The 20,629-nt window shown below is 39.3% G+C and overlaps 2 protein-coding genes across 3 annotated transcripts in view; both read right to left on the minus strand.

Annotated features, from left to right (window-relative positions):
* Positions 1-47: 47 nt before the first annotated feature.
* On the minus strand, positions 48-5,110 carry LOC103481639 (uncharacterized). Its single transcript, XM_008437260.3, has 5 exons — positions 4,976-5,110; positions 3,282-3,919; positions 2,934-3,134; positions 2,418-2,547; positions 48-2,336 (listed from the first exon to the last, which is right to left on the minus strand). Exons 2-5 carry the CDS (start codon positions 3,676-3,678, stop codon positions 1,865-1,867), a joined length of 1,200 nt encoding a protein of 399 aa, XP_008435482.2. The 5' UTR covers positions 3,679-3,919; positions 4,976-5,110; the 3' UTR covers positions 48-1,864.
* A 622-nt stretch (positions 5,111-5,732) lies between these two features.
* kif19 (kinesin family member 19) overlaps positions 5,733-20,629 on the minus strand; it is a 36,720-nt gene continuing 21,823 nt past the window's right edge. Inside the window, exons 3-20 of one of the 2 annotated variants that reach the window (XM_081600955.1) lie at positions 20,303-20,413; positions 20,094-20,181; positions 19,181-19,317; positions 14,660-14,785; positions 14,384-14,578; positions 12,646-12,792; positions 12,145-12,267; positions 11,895-12,051; positions 11,598-11,772; positions 11,027-11,225; positions 10,677-10,947; positions 9,876-9,976; positions 9,590-9,753; positions 9,397-9,496; positions 8,743-8,866; positions 7,373-7,761; positions 6,833-7,004; positions 5,733-6,750 (exon numbers count right to left, since the gene is read on the minus strand). In XM_081600955.1, the coding sequence (XP_081457081.1) occupies positions 6,623-6,750; positions 6,833-7,004; positions 7,373-7,761; positions 8,743-8,866; positions 9,397-9,496; positions 9,590-9,753; positions 9,876-9,976; positions 10,677-10,947; positions 11,027-11,225; positions 11,598-11,772; positions 11,895-12,051; positions 12,145-12,267; positions 12,646-12,792; positions 14,384-14,578; positions 14,660-14,785; positions 19,181-19,317; positions 20,094-20,181; positions 20,303-20,413 (2,907 nt within the window). In that variant the 3' untranslated portion in view covers positions 5,733-6,622. Of the gene's footprint in view, positions 6,751-6,832; positions 7,005-7,372; positions 7,762-8,742; positions 8,867-9,396; positions 9,497-9,589; positions 9,754-9,851; positions 9,977-10,676; positions 10,948-11,026; positions 11,226-11,597; positions 11,773-11,894; positions 12,052-12,144; positions 12,268-12,645; positions 12,793-14,383; positions 14,579-14,659; positions 14,786-19,180; positions 19,318-20,093; positions 20,182-20,302; positions 20,414-20,629 lie in introns of both variants that reach the window. The other variant, XM_081600954.1, reaches the window with a different exon arrangement.

The raw sequence follows: 20,629 nt of genomic DNA on the forward strand, positions 1-20,629 counted from the left end.
GCACAAGCTTAGATAAAAAAAACAAACACAAAAAACATGGTAGCAAATAAAGTTGTTTGTTTTTTATTCAAAGTTGAAAAATTATATATAGTGCCACTGAGAAACTAATAATCTAGACAATAAATAAAGATGTAGAGCAAACATATACATCTTTTTATCTCTGGCAATTCTCAAGCCAGCACTCACATTCAGATGAGTCGTATTGGAATCATAACATAAAAGAAACATTTTACTCACTTAAGTTCACCAAAGAGAAAATAACTCACATGTTTGACTGCTCTGAAATTGGCTTACTGGCTTTAAATAATATGTTATTACTATGTAAAAACAGTTAAACCGAGACAACCAATCATACAACTCTAGTAGGTTTTTCCAAATCCTACCTTGCATGGTTTGAATCTTTGGATTATTTACAGAACTGTGAAAGAGTGATTTCTTCTTCTGTTTACTCTTTATATACCTGGATAATAATAATAAAAATGTGCTATTACAACCATCTTTCCCAGAGTTTTGCACAATACCCAGAGGAAATGACAGATGAAAAACAAGAGTCACTAAGACTAGGCAAATTAATTTCTATCCCAAACAAAAGTTTAGTGGTTTAACTGGTCAATCAGCCAAAGAAGGTGGAAAAAAAAAGAAAGAAAAGCCCTTGATTGTTATCTGAGCATCAGCTGCTCAGATACAATTCCTTTTTTTATTAAATGCCAATTTTTTAAATCTCTAAATGCATCAACTAACAGCATGCTAGTAAAAATCAGATAAAGGTTAAAGGTCAATGCCTGAATAAATAAATGGGGATAAGAGGCAACTTGTTTAGTTTCTTTCAGATTCAAAACTGATCTTTTAACCTTTGGACCATTTTTAGTTATTTCATAATCAGTGTTTAGTATGTACAGTTGTTGACTGAAGACAAATTAGGTGAATTTATACTAGTGAAAGTTCTTATCCCCCCACCACCCCAAAAAAAACTAAATCAACAGCTCCAACCTCACAGAAAACCATAAGTCAGTATTGGTCAGTAAAAGCCTGAACAATGCTTCCCTACAAACATTCATACAATCAAAGTCTAAGAGGAAAATCTCATTAATGGTACACAAAGCCAATCAGTGACTGGATCAGCCACTTATTACCGTCTTTGACGAAGCTACTACATACCTTGGTACTAATACACAGCTTTCCACTCATGTCTCATGAGATTAATTAATCATGTAACTTTCTACTAACATTTAAGGCTGCTACTTTTCTGAAGAAGTTCAATGAAAAGTTCGTTTATTTCAGGTGGATTTTAAGTACGCATTTACGTAAATATCACAAACATTGTGGCTTTCAAGGAATGAAACTATAAAATGCAGTCTCTCAGAATTAGGTGAACGAAAATAAAAATGACTTTAAACACATAAAAGTTATGTTAAGTATCTCGCTCGACGCTTGCATGGCAGACGCAAAACAAAGTCTTTGAATGCTTGTTTTCCAAGGCGGTGTTCTAATTTTCCAGCACAAGTAATTTTGGTTTTCAGTAATCATCAAAAATAACAGAAATAAATGTTTGAAATGCACCACTGCGTGTAAAGAGTTTTACATAAGCGTCTATTTTTGAATGAATATGATGAAAGAAATGAACTTTCCAGTAATTAATGACACACCTGTACATCTATGCTTTTTACTCAACCACTGCAAACTAACTAATCCTACTATGTCAAAATCAATCTACTCTCCAGTGATTTTCAGATAGTCTGGAAACGGTAAAAGATGCATCAGGGTGTGACGGAGCACTTGGTTTTCTTCATTGGAGTTTAAGTGGCTTAGTCTAGCTGGTGTTTTGTCCTAGATCGGCTGTGTGAATTGGCGAGTTCAGCAGGTGTCAAACAGTTCCAGATACATTCATACCACTGGAGACCGTTTCATAACCCACAGAGACCAGGGTGAGGACGTTACTCTGACCATTATCCGGCTTGCTCTGCTCTGCGTGGGACACGACGGCTTCGGAGATCCCAGACTCCGTCCTCATCTTCTTCCTGTCTCTGGCTCGTCCCTTGCTTTTTAAAACGATCTTCCCCTGCTCCTTCATCCCCCCGCAAATCTTGTGAGATCTCTCGTTGTCGGACGAACGCAGCTTGCGCTGGCGCCTGCGAATGCGACGGGACGGCAGACCCGAGTCGACGGGGTCCGACGCCGCCGCACCAGACAGGATGCGGATCTGCTGATCGATTACCATGACGATCATGTCTAACGCAACGTCCAACATTCCGAGACCGAGGCCATGAGTGACGTTGTCAAACGCGCCGCTGTTTACTGGGTCCTTGAAACATTTTCTCATGTCCTCGAGATGGTTCCTGTGGGAAAGAGGCGAAGCGTTACGCTGACACGACTCTCACAGTCACGCTAATTTTGATTGATCGTAAGCACATTCATACTTTGTTTCAATAATTTTGGACCAGTGTTGAACTGTGTTCATCTCAGGGATGAGTTGTTTGGCCATGTTACTGTAGTCAATGTAATCGTGGGAAAAATCTTTCATATCTTCACACAGAGCTCTGGTGTCACCTGAAAACAAAAACAAACAAAAAGATATTTTAACATCCAACTTGTCAAGTAAACTTTCATGTGTCATTACAACCACAGACTTCAATATAAATAACTGAAACTTTATGTAGCAAGTGCCAGGTGTGCGTTTGTATCCAGCTTTCCTGGATCGACACAGAATTAAACTGTCTTTAGCTACAGAAACAGTTTCACGCATTTTTGAAGTATGTCCTCCACTAGCTTTTCACATCCAGAGACTGGAGTTTTTGCCCCTAAATCTTTGCAAAATTGCTCAAACTCACTCAGACTGGACGTAGAGGATCTCTGAACACTTTTTTTTTTTTTTTAGATTTGCTACATATCCTTAGTTTGTATACGCTGCTCTTTATTAAAAGTGCATCTGTCACCTTCAGTGAGTTTGGAGAAGGAGGAGGATACTGCGGTGGTTGTGCTGGGCGTGAGCCCAAGGACATTCAGTGACTCCAGAAGTGTTTTCTTGCTGGCTGGGCCTCTGCTGACCCGAGTGTATGCTGCCAGAGACCGCAGGGACATCTTCTCTGGGGCCTGCAGGCGTCTTTTAATTTCATCATACGAGATGAGATATTTTCCTGAGGATGAAGTCAGACAGAATGAGACAAATCAGCGCAGCAACGTTGGTAATTTGAAAACCGAATTTATGCAAACTGCAATACATAGATCCTGAATAAACTTAGCAAAGAGAAGGCAGACCAAAACCTTCACCGGTGGTCACTTACGAGCTTTGGATCCTTTCATGTTGGGATCCAGGAGAGAAGACACTTCTGCAAAGGGCATCTCGGTATTAGACTCAGAGTTTGTGCTTGAGTTTGCCGACACCTCCTGGTGTTGGGGGACCTCTTCCCCTTGGTGCTGGGCAGTAGCCTGCATCTGTGGCTGAACATGAGGCTGAGTGCTGTGCATTTCCAAATGGTTCTGATCTAACTGAGCCTGACCTTGTGCCTGCTGAGGGAGGACTAATGCATTTTCAGATAAACTTTGCATGCCCATGCCACTTTGAGATATGTTGTTGCCCTGCTCTGGGGACACCTGAAAGATGCTCATAACTGGCTTTACAACTGTGAAAACCATGTTTGCTTGGGGATCCAGACCCACCATCCTGGAAGCGGGGTCCATATTTTCACAAAAATCTTTCTTTTCAAGCAGAAGGAGTAAAATAAGAGGGTATAAGTACTAGCTCAGGTTTATCTTGAAGTCCTGGATACATAATCTTACTACAGTTTTAATACTGATAACAATAGCTAAAGAAAAAAACAGTTCTGTTTTGTTTTTATCAAGAAAACACCTCTCGTTTACAATTTATATTCTTTTTATTGACACTTGGAACTACTCCTGACACCACAGCAGAAGATTTATTCTGAAAGAGAAAATAAAACCTGATTAGAAATTGAGTTAAAAAAAACTGTACTAAGGAGTGGACTGAACTGATAGTCATTGTGCAAATCTGAAGTAAATGTTTAGAAAAAAATAATGACCAGAAAAAGCACTGAGCATATTACATCTTTGCACCAGCTTTGCACATTGAGCAACGTAACATTTTTGCCAATTGTTCTTTGTACAATGGCTCATACTCAGTCTAAGAGGATGGAGTGTCTGTTAACATCCCTTTTCAGATATGTATTGTTTTATAACGGAAGTGTTTTAAACTTCTTCACAACAATATTTGTAAATACATTAACCAGGTATACATTGTAGTTTGCTAATCAAAACACATTGCAACAAGTTTTGATGTGATAAATAAGGAAATATCTGTCTCAAAATGGGAAAACCTTACAAACCCACCTAATTTATAATATGACATACTTAATAACTTAGTTTGTGACAATTTCTCTTTTTTTATTAGTACATGTGAAAGTACAGAGCTACTACAGGCGAAGCGTCACGACAAATAAATCGCACTTTCAGTGTATGCCGATTATATTAGAGCTCAGCTCCTCAATGAACAGACCGAACAAACAAAAACGGGCGAAAACTGTATTTTTCGGGCTTAAGAATGAAATTCTCTACAAATGTTTATAGACTTTTTTTCAACGTGGGTTAACTTAAAAATAACAAACTAATATAATCCATAGAATCGTATAATTTCACGTTTAAAGGTAGCTTAATTGTTTTATATGACTATTTAACGTTTAAGTAAACCATAATTTAATGATGTAGCCATGCTGACTATGCAGCAACGCTCTAAACTTTAAGCTAACCACTCTGCAAATGTTAATAAAACCGCCGCATTCAATGTTCCAAACAGCCATCATGGCTGCCAGCCGCTACTGTTGCTGTTTTCGTCTGTTTCGGTCGCTGTCAAACGTCAAAGAAAAATGACCCAAATCGGCAGAGAAAACTACGGTCTGTGTTGACTTCCAGATACGCATGCATCCTAATTTAAGTTGTGACTGATGACGATGGCGCTACTCACCGAACTGGTGTGTTTTTTTTCCCCCTAAGAGGCCACTGATCCTAGAACGGTCCGAGTTGAAGTCAGCGACATTTTCTCTTCTTCTCCACTGTTGCTTCAGCGGGTTGCAAATCAGCCATACGTGCACTATCATTCGAGACGGGAATCTAAGCTCTGATTGGTCAACTGACCGATCGATCAAGCTGTAAGCGTTTTTTATTGGACAAGAAAAACGTTGGCCGATGCGACCAGGCGGTAATTCTAAAATGCACTTTTAGACAGACAACAATTTTGGAGTCATTTTGAAAACTAAATCAGCCTTTCTAATTTTTTTATAAAACCTATCAGTCTTAAATAATGAAAATTTGTTATAGGCTAATATTGCTTTCAATTTCATTTCGTGTGTGTATTTCGTTTTTATTGTTACAGGGATACATATTTCCAACATGTATCCCTGTAACAATACGGAAAATGCTCAAGTTAAAATATACATCGGTGTGAATGCCTTAAAATTAAATGCTGCTTTTCTAATAATGCGACTCCGCCATCTAGTGGACATTTTAGAACATGGCAGTGAGATATACAAATTTAAACAATTTCATTCTTATTCTTCTTAAATGTGACTAGGTAGGTCTGCCTGTTTAATTCAGCTTTGTAATCAGAAGCTTACAAAGCTGTGACATAATCATCTCGTCTTCCCAAATTGTTAAATGGCAAAACTCACATGTCCATCATTCCTACAAAATACCAATTAAGCCAACAGGCAGTAGATCAAAAATACACAATCCAGTCAATTTTATTTAGGTACAAATAAAAAAATGTACAAAAAAAAAAAAAGAATAGAAAGGAACAAATATGAAAACTGTCAATATTGTAAAAGAAAAAGGCATTTGTTAAACAGGTAATTAAAAGCTGAACCGACTAATCTGGAAAACAAAACATCTTGTGATGCCAGGGTATGCATTTACACAAACATGATATTCAATAAGGAAATATTTGGTTTAAAAAGGCAGAGACCTCAAGTGTGGGGAAATGATATAGAATCCACAAAACACATACATTTAGTTTTTCTCCACAAATATCAGTGCTTCAGTCTGATAAGAACAAAAATGAATGCCTACATTTTACCAGTACAGCATTAGCTCAGTGTAGTAGAACACTGACATTAGGATGCATGTGTGAGTTTTCTCTGCATTGTTTTGATACATGAAGTCAGACTGTATTTACATCCTTAAGCTGAGCTTAGAGTGTCTTAGTTTAGTTTTTTTTGTTTCAGGTTTTCATAACAAAGACCAAAAATACACATACATATATTTCAAAAAAACAAAAAACAGAAACGGTCACAACAAACAACTGAGTTGCGTTCACGGTGAGCTTCACATCTTCGCAACTTCACCAAAACACAAGATATTCAGCACAGCAGCGGACTAAAGTGAAGACACCACACAGGACAGAATGGGCACTGTTAATGTACAAATCTGTGGTGTCTTCAGGTAAGTGGATCTTAGAGTGGCCTCATACATGGTGGACGCATATGACAGCACCTGTGTTAAGACATCCAGGCTTCGTCTGCTTACTGTTTGTCCTTTTCTGTCATAGTTTTTCCACTAGTCCCTAAATCTTGTCTTTCAGGCGCAGCTGGTGTGGCTGTAAGTGCTTGTGTTTAGCTCAGTGTCTGCGAGTGCGCTGGGCCCCGGTGCCTGTGGTGGTGACATAGAGAAGAGGGTGGGGCTGCCGGAGCAGAGGTCCTCTCTTCAGGTTATTAATGCTGGCTGTGGAGGACTCGCCATTTGTTCCTATGGAGACAAATGAATTAAATAAGGAGATTGAACCATAAAGAATGTCACTTTCTATCCACTAACAAGGATAACTGGTCACCTGTATGTGTGTGATTGCTGTGGTGAGGCCTGACTTTGGCGATGGGAGGGACCCCTCTGTACTGTGGACGCACCACGGGGGCCTGGGGTTGGCCGTTAACATGAAGATGAGGGTCCGATGTGCTGTCCAGAGGACGAAACCTCTGAGCTGTGATGGCTTTGGTCTGAGGCAGCTGCATGAGAGAGAAGTGAGGAAATGTTAGGACTGAAGCAACAACTTAGATACCAGAGCGCCGATGGTTCTCTCAGCCAAACAAACTGCCATGTGACAAGATCTGTCAAAGCTGTCGTAGAACCAATGACTGGTTTACGGTATGCAGTTGTATCATTTTGGTATTTCACTAAGTTCCAAATGTGACGGTCCAAGAAGTGCGTTTTGAGAGAGCAGCTTGCACTTCATGAGAATTTCAAGTAGCCAAAATCATAGCCACTTGAAATTGGCTACGAATTTGGTCAAAAATGATTTGAGACAAAGGTGGACGGAAACCTTCAAAGATATTTCACACTTCACAATATTTAATAACAAATTAAAATGACTCACTGCTTGACCAGTGACCTCAAAAGATCTTGAGCGTCTTTTCTTGCGACGGGCCTCAAAGTCCACCTCGCGAGGTGTTTGGTTCTTGTTGGCGGCGTGGTGGTTGCGAGGACGTGTCCAGGTCACGTGCAGGCCCGGTCCCTCCCCTGTGCTGCTGGACAGGTTATCATCAGAGGTGGCATGTCTCAGTTCAGGGCTCGGCTGCCTGCCACGCTGCAAGGGTATGCCTCTCGGGGGACCCTCGATTAAAGAGAGGTTGCTTTTCTGCTTTTTGTGGTCTAGGGGAGAGGGGGCAGCAGGTAACCGAAGGACATCCACCTCCAGGGCTTTGGAACGTCGACGGGCTGCTTTTACCACAATGTTCTGAACCCCTTTAAGGATCTGCTGCCGTTCTGTGCAGACATGGTAAAAGAAATATTTTAGGTGAGGGATAAAAGTCGGAATGATTCATATGAAATATCTTCTGCTTGGCTTTCGTTTAAGGTATAAAATATGATTTGTGCCGGAGACGCTATTTTCTGCATCTTCGCAAAGGAATTGCCAAACACTGAGGGCATAGTGATGCATTAACTTGTCTCTTGGTTGGATGATTGCACTGCACTGTTTCATAATTTATCACATTACAATATACCTCAATGTTTTTTATTTAGATTTTATGATAGAGCAACACAAAGAAATCCATGAATGCAGAGAAGAAGAGTCACCACAGCCTCACCGTGTTTTTATGGTGTCTTCAGGGTGTTAATTTTCCGTCACCCATACCGTTTAATATCAAGACAAAATGTGCTACTTTGGTGACCAGAGAACTTCCTTTCATACGTTTAATGGAAGCTGTCTTCTCATTATTTTTGTGAAATCCACAACTACTAGCTCACTAATGTATTAATATTTGAAGTTTTTCCTTCTGCTCAGCCCTCAAATTGTTCCTAGGTCTTCATGAAGCTGTTTGTCCTCTACTGCTCTCTACCAAACCTCCGGGGTCTTCCCAAAACAGCTGGATTCAAACCAAGATTAAAATGAAGAAAAGTAGACGCTTGTCCAGTTGTTCATTTCTGAAGGCAGTTGGTTAAGTAGGTTTGTGTTGCATTCACAATCTTCACCTTCTATATGTTCTGCATGTGATGTGAAGACATTTGCTTGCTGTTTGGGACACTAAAATAAATGAATTGACTCATGTAGCTAATTTGTCTCTCCATACTGTTATATAAGAACAGAACAGGTAGACATTTGAGGGATTGCTGGAATAAATGTTTCATGCTGTGTTTTCACAGAACAATCACCGGAAGTACTTTAATGAACACAGACAAACAAAAAGCTTCTCTGCAGGTGTTAACAAGTCCATAATGAATACCATATGTGATGAAGGATCTTACCATTTCGAGAAATGGTCATATCACCCCCCGCTTCGCTGCTCTCGGGTGATGAGTCCAGTTGGCTGCTGATGCTGTGGCTGAGGTGGCTGTAGCTTGTGAAGCTTTCAGGAGCCAGAGGCTGCAGCTGCAGACGTGAGGATCAGAGGGACTCATTGCGACCAAACATTCACTGCAGTGTTACTTTGATAATATCAGTGTCTTTCCAAAATCAAATCTTGTAGTATATTTTTACTCTGGAGATCCAAAGTTTCTTTTTAAGATTTTAAAAGAGAGAGAAAATCTAAAAGAGGTACAAATCTGTGAGAGCCTAAATGAAACAGAGGGTGGTGCTGTTTAAAAAGGAAAAGAACTGGTCAGACTGCATTCGTGTTTTGAATGTTCCAGAATTGATTTCTGATGTTAAACTCGCATATGATGTAGATGTTAATACACAAAGACGGAAATATTTTAAGTGTTTATTTCTGTAAATTAATTTTCTTAGGAACTCTTGATGTTTATATAAATTGATACAATATGAAACGTTCTCATTTTGAATTGAATCACTGAAATACATAACCTTTTGGAGATCATTTTTGATAACGTAACTGAGAGGTACCTCTCAGGATTTTTACCTGAAACAAAGCAGAGTAGCCGGTGTATAGGAATTGTCCTTACCTCTCTGTTGCCTTTCCCATTTATGTGTATCGGAGGAGGGGTCATTACAGCCGAGTTCTTTATCTGCTTGGCGTGAGGACTGCTTTTAAACACCCTGTCCCTGAGGCAGAGAAAATATGAAATCAAGTCAATGAGTAAATGCACTTTTAAATGCATGTTATGAGTAAAGAATAAGAAAATGATCTCCACTTACGGCTCAGCTTCAGGGAGAATTGGGGGTAAGGTGTGTCTGCGCATTCTGGCTTGACCTCGTCTGTTCTCTGCGAACATGTCGCGTAAGCTCTCCTGGTCGGAATCTACATCCTGTGTGTAATCGCGACCTTGACCCGGCAGAGAGATCTTTGGTAAAGATCCTTCCTGCAAATAAGAATACAGAAAACACCTTCATAATTTGTCCTGTCAGTTTAATTCATGTCTAAGCATCTTAACTAATTGATTCGACATGACACTGTCACCTTGATGGTTTGTCTGTTGGTCACCTTGTCCAAGGCTACAGCTCTCTCCAGCTTCCTCTCATCCAGCTCCCTCATGTACATCTCATATAGTTCCTGGAGGTGTGGCGGTACAAGCAGGCTGTGCTCTGAAACATGCAGAGAGAGACATGTACATGGGTGCTATAAGCTAGTTTTATGAACAGGCATTTAAAGCGTTGCACACTCAGTATGGATGAGTAGCAGAAACTCTCTCAGGATGACTTGTGAGTGCTGAAAACAAATCTTTTAACAACTAACATCCCGATAAAATTGTTTCATCACATGTCTTCTAAAGTGGACATCCACCCGAATGGGGCAGCGGGAAGAGATTGTGTTTCGAGAAACCGAGATTATTTTCTGGCCCGAGATGAAAATTTGATTACTGGCTACTTTAAGTTGTCAAGAATAATCCTGATGGAGCTGTGCTTGAGGCTGAGGCTGCCTGTACCTATACAGTGGCGGTGTGAGGCACGATCAGAAGGAACTGGAAGATTGATCAGGACTATGCCAGTCAACCTTGACTCAAGAAAAAATGTGTTTGGATCTAGGCCCCTGTGCAGTTTTAAACATCTGGGGTTTTTTCGTGTGTGGACAAGTTTTTCTATTCAAGCCATGTCGCCACTCAAGCCTTTGTGCATGAAGTCACAGGGTTGCGATTTCTTTAATTTCTTGTCAGGGTTAATAACCTGAGAAATGCACACAGCACACATGCATTTTTCAACTGACGGCTGAAAAATCTTTAGAAAAATCTTTAGACGAGTTCCACGCAAAGATCAAACGCAGCGTAATGATTTAAAAGTAAATTACCATCTATGAATTGTCTCTGTTGCTGAATGATCTCATCACACAGGTGTCTGTGCTGCTCAAAGCGCTGAACCACAAAGTTTTTCTGCCGGATGACGTTGTCTTTGATCAGAGCGTGGGACTGCATCTCCACGTTCCCGATCTCCAGCTCGTGGACCTTGCAGAGGAGGCAGAGGACTTCGCGTTGCTCCTCTGAGCTCACCCTGCGAGGAAGGAGCTCCTCCAGGCGCCGGGCTCGATCCCGGAGCTCCAGAAACCTCTGCTCCAGCAAACCCTTCAATCAGAGGTTATTTTTATTCAGCATGGGAGAACGTCAGAATGTATTCTAATCCTAGCATTTTGAAGAAGCAAACCTTCTGCTTTTGAATCTTCTTCTGCTCAGCCATGAGGGTGAGTAGGTTTTCCCGAGCCACTGCTACCTCCCGGGTCTCTGTGCTGTCTGGGGGAGACTCTGGGCAATCCGAATCCTTCTCACTTTCGTCTTTATTGACACTTTCCTTCCTTCTTTCTGCACGCCACTTTCTCCTGCGCTTACTCTGCTCCTGCTCCCAGCTAGGGCACATGATATGTGTATATTGTTATAAAGGTTTTTACCAACAGTTGCAGTTACATGTTCTAAAGCTTCCAATAATTCTTTACTTTGAATAGACTTTCTAGTCAAGGAAATTCATAATTAGATTTGCTTCACTGTTAACAGATAATAACATGAGATAGCTACAGAGAAAATACTTGCTGTACACTAATTAATTTAATTAAGCCAGACGAGAGCAAGAATAAGGGTCTATTTGATTTAAACCCCCGGAGAATTGAGAATTATAAATATTAACTGGAAGACAGCTGCTAAAAATGTGACAATCTGGATTGTTAGATTTTAAATGACAGGTGTGCTCTGCGGTGGAAAGAAACAGCAGAAATCCGACTGACTCTGCAATGGTGACGAGGTGTTTAGAGGTGTCGATCTGGATCTCCATGTTGCTGTTCTCCAGCTCAATCAGGCTCTTCCTGATCTTCATCTGCTGTCGGAAAGCATCCAAAAGCTGCTCCCTCAACTCGTCCATCTCTGCTCTGCTCTGCTGGCTGGAGTGGGCTTGGACCTCCGCTGAAAGACAGTGGAAATACAAAGAGAAAGAAAGAAAGGAAGAAAGAAACATGAATACAGTTTTCAACAGATGTTGAGCTATGTGTTTTTTACTCGTTTAAAGTAGAGACGATCAAATTTACCCTGGACGTTTCGGATGTCAGCTCGGTCGGAGCCGACCTGCCGGCTCGCCTGCTCCGCAATCTTCTTTTTGAGCCGCTGGATTTCACAGCGGAGGTCAGAGATGATGTTTGTGTACTGAGCAATGTGGTATGACACATTTATTAGGTTCTTCTTCACCTAAAGCAAACAGTGATGGGAAACAATATGTCTGGGAAAAAAAATCCAATCCACTTCAAGGTGAGCCTTTATTAGAGTGAAATAAATGTTTACCCGTGTACGAATGCTTTTGGCACGGTCAGCATACGTCAGTGTGTTTCGAGACTCCTCGAAAGCTATAGAGGCGGGGCTAATATGGGCTATCATCACCGTTCTGCTGTTCCCACCCAACGAGTCCTGTAATTGAAATATGAGACACATTTTTGTGATTATAAAAGAGTGGCTTAAACATTTTTTGTGTGTTTTACAGGTCCAGTCTTGAGATTTAATACTACTAAATAATGCATTACTGTGAAGTAGGAGAAACATTATAGTTGGTTTTAAAAAATATTTTAACTAAAAATTTGAAAAGTGTGGAAAGCATTTGCATTCTACTCGCCAGAGTCAATCCTCGTAGAAACACAAATGCGCCACACACTTTTCAGATTAGCAGCTCACAATTCTGCACTACTTTGTCTCGGTCTATCAAAGAAGCTTGTTTGAATTCTGTGCAAATGCGTGACGTCTTTTGCTAGGCACTGTATAAAGAAAGGAATCTTTTCTCAACTGCAGTACCTTCAGGAGGCGCGTCAACTTGCTGTCTCGATAGTTGACGTACTTGTTGCCATTTTTGTCACTCAGGGCGTTAATGCAGTTGCCCAAAGCCAGGAGGGAGCGATTGATGTGAGCTCCTTCTTTCAATCGCTGACCTCTATTCTGGGTCTGAAAGAGGCAGAGATCGATGGGTGAGAAAACCTCTGAACTCACAGGTTTTTTTTTTTTATCACTTTGTCCCTGTGACAGGGGTCAAATGAAAGCTTTCAGTAAAAGGAGCTAGAGGGAGACTGGGAATAGCAAGCAACAAAAGGCATCCAACTAGTACCAGGGAGATTTCATTTATATGGTGAATACCGTAGAGACGAAAAGTCAAAGAGAAGTCCAAGACTGAACAATTTCACCTCACTTCAGTGAAACACATTTTTCTTACTGAGAGAAAAATAAGACACATACTTCATAAATACATTTGGATTTAGTCACATTTAGATCAAACAAGGATTGTATCATATTTTAAAGCAAGAAAAACAAAAAAGTTATTTTTGATTTTTGAAGTATATAAGTAGTTATGAAATACTTCTCTGAAACAAAACGAGGATTTTGAGTGACGTCCTCCAAAACAGGAAGGCGCTACCAAACACATTGCATCTGAAACTGCAGGGTGAGTCTGAAAAGCCCTCACTATAATCACAGAGCTTGACAGACCTTCATAACTCAAATAAACAGATGTGTGGCTGCATAATGGCAAGAAAAATAAAAAGGATTCAGTGAACCCATTTCCAATGAAAATATTCTAAGCAGGAAAATGGTAATAGATCAGTGCAAGTAAAATGGTGAAAGGAACAGATTTCTCAAATCAGCCTGAGTGACAGGCAGCAACTTTAACTATAATTTGGAGTCCTGCTTGTGGTCAAGGAAGCCTGCAGAACATATAACGAGGATCTCATGCAGGACATCGTGACCGACATCGCCTGCAGGAGAGGATCGGACTAAATGAGAGGATTTACTTCACTTTCGGGATCTAACAAATTGAGAGATTAACTTTTGTTCATAAAGTTGTTGCAAAATGTACTAGGTAATATCTGATCATGTAATTCTACATTATAGCAGTTGGCTCCTCAACTGTGATGTTGCTATGATTGAATGAGAAATTACAACAGCAAAGCAATAAAAAGAATAATTACTAGCTGTTACAGCTGCCCAATAAATTTGATGAAATGGACGCATTAAAGATTATGAAATGGAAGTCGTGTACCAATGACAGTCACTGGGAAAACTCTGAAGTATGATTCACATAAGTGTAATCAAAGTTGACACTACTGATATATGCATTTAATAATCTGAGTGGTTCATGCAGCGTTTTGCAAAAACCACCAGTAGTGCATAACTTTTTCACACAATTGGTAGAATTCATGTTTTTTTTTTTAGGGAGATTAAGGAGGAAATCTGAATAATGGGAGAATAATACAACACTCAATTTGTGAAATCCATTGACACTTGTAGGTGTAACTTCAGAAACTTTGAAGGCTATGAGTACTTTTGCAAGGCACTGTAGTCTCCGTCATAAAATGATGTTCACCTTGAAAAGTGAAATTGCAAAATAAGGCAACGTTGAGGGGAAGCTCCGGTTTAGATGTAGAAGCGTATGCTACGCAGCGCCATGTTCAATCACATGCAAAGAGTAGAAGGACCTTGAATTTTGAACTTAATGTTATCAAAAGATATCTAAACACAAGCACAAAGCGACAAATCCATCCACCTGAGCAGCTCTTTCTGAGCCGGCGAGGTCAATCATGAAAAGCCGAGCGAAGCGGACCTCCTGCAAAACGTCACGACAACGGCTCTGCTGCTTGACGGCAACCTGCAGCACAGCGTGGGAGCGAGACGATGTCTGATTAGCGGCCGTTGGCTCCTGCGTGCGCTGCTTGTTGCCCTTCATTAGCAACTCCATGATCTGAGGAGACACGAGTGAGGCAGTCAGGAGTGTTCATAGGTTTTTAACCGTGCGATAAAACTGCACAGGGTATCCTCTCACCTCCTGGGCGTTGATGGTCGACACTTCCGTGATGCCTGCAACTTGAATCACACCCTTAGAGTCTTCTCTTAGATCCAAGAAACCTGATGATGGGTTCAGCAGGTCTCTGATCATCTCATTGTAGATCTGTAAATATATAGATAGAAATATAAAACATTCTTCAGACAGCATGAATCAGTTGGAATGCGTACATGTAATAAGAATACAATAAGCATTTTTTGTTCTGCAATTCAATTAAATAACAAAACTCAAATTAATTACTGGTACACACAAAAATGGTCTACTACTGTTATTTTTTAAGCATGTGGTGTAGCTGGTTTAATACTACTATATAGAATAGTAATTTAAAAAGATTGATAGATAATCTCAAAAATCAAACAAAAAAAAAATCATCTCTGAGGGGAATGAATCCATAACACATTCAAAGAAGGGATCAAATTCTGGATATTTATCCAGCTGGAGATTTACTCCGGATCAATCAATTTTTTTACGCATTGAAAACATTTTATAATCAAATATTTCGATAAGGCCAAACTCAATAGCAAGCTGTACCAGCATTTCTGCAAACTAGAAGAACAGGATAAAATGGTTTCTTTAATATAAATGTTTAAAATATAATCCAAGTTGATTTAAGGTTTTAATATCATTAAACAATTCCTTAGTGTCTCTCTTGAGATTAAAGGCATAGTTTGAATGGCATAAAATTAGATATTTATAATTAAGTTTGAAAAGAGAGTTTGGGAAAACGAAAACAGAGAAGAGAAGTTTTCAAGTAACGTTAGACATCTAAAGATGTGAACCAGAACATCCAAAGTTAGAACAGAAAAGCATAAATTTTTTGTGACTCATTAAGTTAGAGAGAAAATGTTAACAAACTACCACTGTTGGGGGAAAAAAAAAAACATCTCCTGGATGGAACCATTTTTCCATTCAAGGCTCCAGACAAGAAAAAAGACAACCAATAAACAAGAACGACTAACAACATACTTATATATAACAATAACAACTACAAAACCACTGAAAAGGACATGGGACAGATTAAAACAAGATGAGCCAAACAAAATTTTTGGAAAAGTTTGTCATTAGCTGAAAGTCTCAAACATCAAACTTGAGAGGAATTAGTGATTTAAAAATTTTTTTTTCTAAATATAATGTATCATATCATGTCAGGGTTTTCTTTTTTCTTTTTATCAGAATGGAGTTACTGACAAAAATAAACAGTTAAAATTTATCCAGGATCCGGGTGTGATACTGTTATCACACCAGTGTAAGAACATTTTGGTCAATGATAAAATAATTTAAACCTTTCAAGACACATTCAGTTGAAAGCCGAAACAAGATCCTGAAAAGTGACCACAGGATGACAGGCTGAAATTTTAGGACAAACTTACTGCCAAACTCACTCTTAGCCAAAAGTATACTATAGCAGTATGCTGTCATTCACACTGACATCTTAATATCGGCTATGTTATTTTTTACTTCCCCAGCTCTCACTTCAGATAGAGCGTAAAAGAGCTTGGGGTATAACATGATGCTACCAGCTCTGAAAGGTGTGCTCAGTAGACAACTTAGAAGTTTAAATCAGATATCAGATATTGCATTCTGAAATAAATGAGGAAGAACTGTAGGATGTATTGGTGTGTTCCTGTACATGTGCTGTAGTGACTGCACACGTGACAAAAAGCGAGAGCCAAACAAGAGAAGCAACAGACGCGTGCACTTTGCTCAATTCATCCATAAAATGCCATTTAACCTCTTCGCTATGAGGCGGCGGCAGTAACAGATTGCTCCCTGGAAACAGCAAACACACACGCCTCACACATGCAGTCATTTGAGGATTCAAAGTCGCAAAACGAACGCAGGTCAGAGAGCTTGTTCTACATGCAGTTTCTGACATTTTGATGGAAAAGAATGTCACTCCCACCCACTCAACGAGAAACTAAAAAGCTATGCGGCAATAAATTTGTCCCTTAGTGTTCATAATGACAGCGGCTGGCAGTGAAAACAAAAGCCGCAATTTTGATGCCAAATGCAAAAACCCCTCCAATAGGCTGAAATTGTGCGAGACAAGTGCTTTATTTGTGCCACTTTGATTTTCAGTTGAAGGCTGACTGCTCTTAGTATCCAGAACTTTGTCATTAAGTTACTTTTGCTACTCCAATTTATTCTTGACAGCCAGAGAATGGAGCAAATTCTGTTGATACTCTACAGTAAACATGGCTTCGTTATAAATCCAGTTAGTATTCTATACCTGCTTCCTCAGACAGAATCAAACAGAACTCCAGACTCTGTACAAACGGATTGAAGTGATCGAGGACAAGTAGATGATGGAGAAACAAATAAAAACGCTCCAGACAACTGAAATCTCTCAGGCTTGTCAAAAGCCTGTCTAGCTAGTCGCCAGGGTCTTTCACAAGCCTTGAAAATGACATTCACTTGTGTTCAGTCAACATCTGTTATGGAGCTCTTGGATGTATTGGGTTGGATAAGCAATCAAGATGAATTTTGTACAGACCAAACAATACATTTATAGTAACTGTTACTGAAAGAAGGCAGGGTTAAAATATATGAATCCCTGTTGGGGCTAAGGTAATGTCATTATATAACTGTAAAGTTTTTTTGGGACAAGATCAGCATTATTAAAGCAATTACTTTTCATGACAAAAAGTCAAAGTTTGACAACAGGACAAACTCAGGTTTTTGATTATGTTTAGTTCCTTAAAATGCAAAAGAATAAAGCTTTCATCCGATACATGGGAAAAACCAGGATGCATTTTAAATCACAGCGGTACTATTACATTGAATATAACTATTAGTAATTAGGATTTTCTAAATGCCTGACTTAATGTTAGGGTCAAGTTTGGAAATAAAATTAAAACTTTAAAAGATAGCCCGAGATAAACTGATGACACACTTTACTCTTACCTAATTGTCAAGTTATGCTGCCTCTCAGAGCGGGACTGAACGTGCTGCTCCACAGTAAGCTTGCTTACTCGTTTGGACAGTGTTTTTGGTTTGGTAAGTGCAGGTTGTTGAATTATTGTGTTCAACATTTCTTCTTGAAAACAATTGTAGGCTGATTCAACTCTCAGAAGGACAGACGATACAGTGCTTTTGCCACATCTAGATAGGGGTTTTGTATTTTTTCTTTTTATCCTTTTCACAGAGAATGCAGGTGTTCCCAAACTAAACGGGAAGGATATCTCTGTCTGCAGCCCAGATATTCATTCAAGTTCTGAGGCCTGCACTTAGATATTCTCAACACTGGAAAAATACTGAATTTAGCCAAAAAAAAAAAAGAAAAAAAGAAAGAAACATTATTTAAAGGGAGTCTATCGAAGAGTTTTGGATTTATCTTAATGTTTTGAATATTTGTGTCATTTGGGCAAATCAGTTTTTATGTGTTTCTCAAAACTTCATCTAGATTCATTGAGAAACTTCTTTGTATTTCTTGGAAATCCATGTTGTACTAATCCTACAAACTGGTATTTGGAACTGCACTTAAGGGACTAGTATATAACTAATGTTTTTTTTTGGCATTGCTTAACAAATAAAAATCGTTTAGGAAAGGTTTTGGGAAATATTCAGAACACCAAAAAAAGCTCTTCATTGATGGAAGAGAGAAAAAAGCAAAAGAAATGCAATAAACTCTTGCATTTGAAAGGGTCTTTTTATCTTCTTCAGTGCTTATGTCTGAAAATAAGAGACCACTCACAGCATTGTAAAGTTATATTTCTATGACACAAATGAACCAGCTTCATTGTATCTGGTGCTGTTTAGGGAACTAAATGGACAAGTTGAGCTGTTCCTGCTTGTCTTTAATGAGGTGTGAAGCTGAGTCCAGCAGGCACACAGAAAAATGAGCATAATCAGACCCCAGATTCATCCACAGCTAATTACCCACAGACAAATCGAGTCAAAAAAGGGAGAAAAAATCTCTTCAAAGGCACAAGATGACAGAAACAGCAGTTCAGCAAAAGCAACACAAAGAGCGAAACACTTAAGTGTTCAAAGTTGGACATCAAGGACATTGTTTTTGATCATATTTAAGCTTGCAATGATAGCAAAACATTTACAGTTTTTCATAGCATTCATATTAATGTGGGTTAGAATGTGTCAAATCCCAGGACTAAATCCAAAACAGAATGTGTGATACAACTTGAAAAATGACCATTATGCTTTCTGTCCAACGACTTTGAGCTTATTTTCAAAGAAGAAAGGACAAAAATTTCAGTTTGTAAATGTGAACAGCTAAAAGGCACATACCCCCATAAAATTGCAGCTGTAATTCCAGGCACATCTACTTAGCTCTCGGGGGTTCGGAACAAATGGACGTGACACTTCTCAGATTTTTATGCTTAAGTGATTTTGAAAGCTATGTGTTATTCTCTTCCTACTTCCCAAATATGTAGTACTTTGTGTTACTACACATAAATAAAAATCCTAAAACAAATATATGTAAGTTGATGGTTGTAAAATGGGAGTAATGTATCTGAACTTCCTTGCAGATAAAGGACTTACCTCTAGATAGGACATTGACACGCTGTACAGCATGTCATCACTAGTCTCCTCGATGGCACGAAACAAGTCATTCAGTGTGCGAACGTAGATTCCTGGCTCTTTGTCAGTGCCTAACATGGTGTATGTCTTCCCACAACCTGGAATAAAGCATAACATTTTGTTTAAGTGCTAAGTGCAGTTCTTCCCAACTTGTTCTTGTTCTTGAAAAGAACAAGAACAAGACTCATGCACAGGCAAAGCATGAGTCTTTTTTTGTTCTTGTGAAGAACAAAAAAGGGATTTAAGCTCAAGCAATTATTGATTAGTTTTCTCCACAATATGTATATTAAAAGGGTAATATGCAGATTGTGTGCTCCAAGGAGGACAAAGAAATTAATGTTGCTTTGAAAATATCTAATAATTTTTTCCAGCATGGGAAGATTTGCAAGCTTAATGCTTAAAGGGCAGTATGTATTTTTCTAGGCACACAGTGTCATTTTATAGCACAATCAAGTAACTATGTTGGCTTCAGATGTATCTGATGCCTTGAATTTTCTCGTGTCTCTTTAAGACGTTAAAGTTTTTTAACTTTAAGTCAAGTTACAAGTTCACTGTTGCTTATTGACCTATTTTCACTAAACGGTTGCTATTTGAATATCTTCCCTAGCTCAACTAGTCTTTGCCAGCCTAAAAAGTCTTTGTAAGCCTTTTACTTCCACTACAGGCGAAGCATGACTCATTTTCTCATTATACCTTTGCTGAATACAAAAAAATAGATCTCTAAAAGGTTTCACTTCATCTTCCAGCGAGGGTGCTGACTAATTCAGGCTGATCGCATACTGAGGGTCAGCATAATAATACATGCGCTTCGAGAATGACGGCCTGGATGTCTGGCTAGGTCTTGTTGAACACACAGACAGAGTTGAACACAAACCTGTGGGTCCATAGGCAAACACCGTGGCATTGTAGCCTGATATGAGCCCTTCAATGAGCCCTTTGGTTGTAGCGCGGTAAACCTCTTCCTGCAAATGAGGAGGAAAGCAAGAAGAAACAATGATAGGAACAAAAACACATTAAAATGTTGCTCATTTATTTTAGCTTTACTCAGCTTATGATTCAGGTGAGCTCTCTTCTCTAACTAACCTGACTAGCCGAGAAGTCGAACGCCACGTCAAACATGTAAGTCTTCTCCCTGGAGCGATTGGCACGCAGGATGTCATCTGGATCTTCCATAGGGTCCATCAGAACCACCATCTAACAATAATGAGGAATGAAAAAGACTCAGTGAGTGTGGTGTCAAAGCCCACTTTGACATCTGGGTGCCTAATTATCCTTGATGGCGTGTGTCTTTGTCAGTTACACTGTAATGCTGAGCTAATGAGCAAGTTTGATCTTAATTTACTAAACTGATCATTGAAAATTATGTCACATGAATTATCATGGATGAATGACTAAAACATTTAGATGATA

This window comes from Poecilia reticulata, chromosome 19 (assembly GCF_904066995.2).
Source record: "Poecilia reticulata chromosome 19, P_reticulata-male-v2, whole genome shotgun sequence".
In the NCBI taxonomy this organism is placed as follows: domain Eukaryota; kingdom Metazoa; phylum Chordata; class Actinopteri; order Cyprinodontiformes; family Poeciliidae; genus Poecilia; species Poecilia reticulata.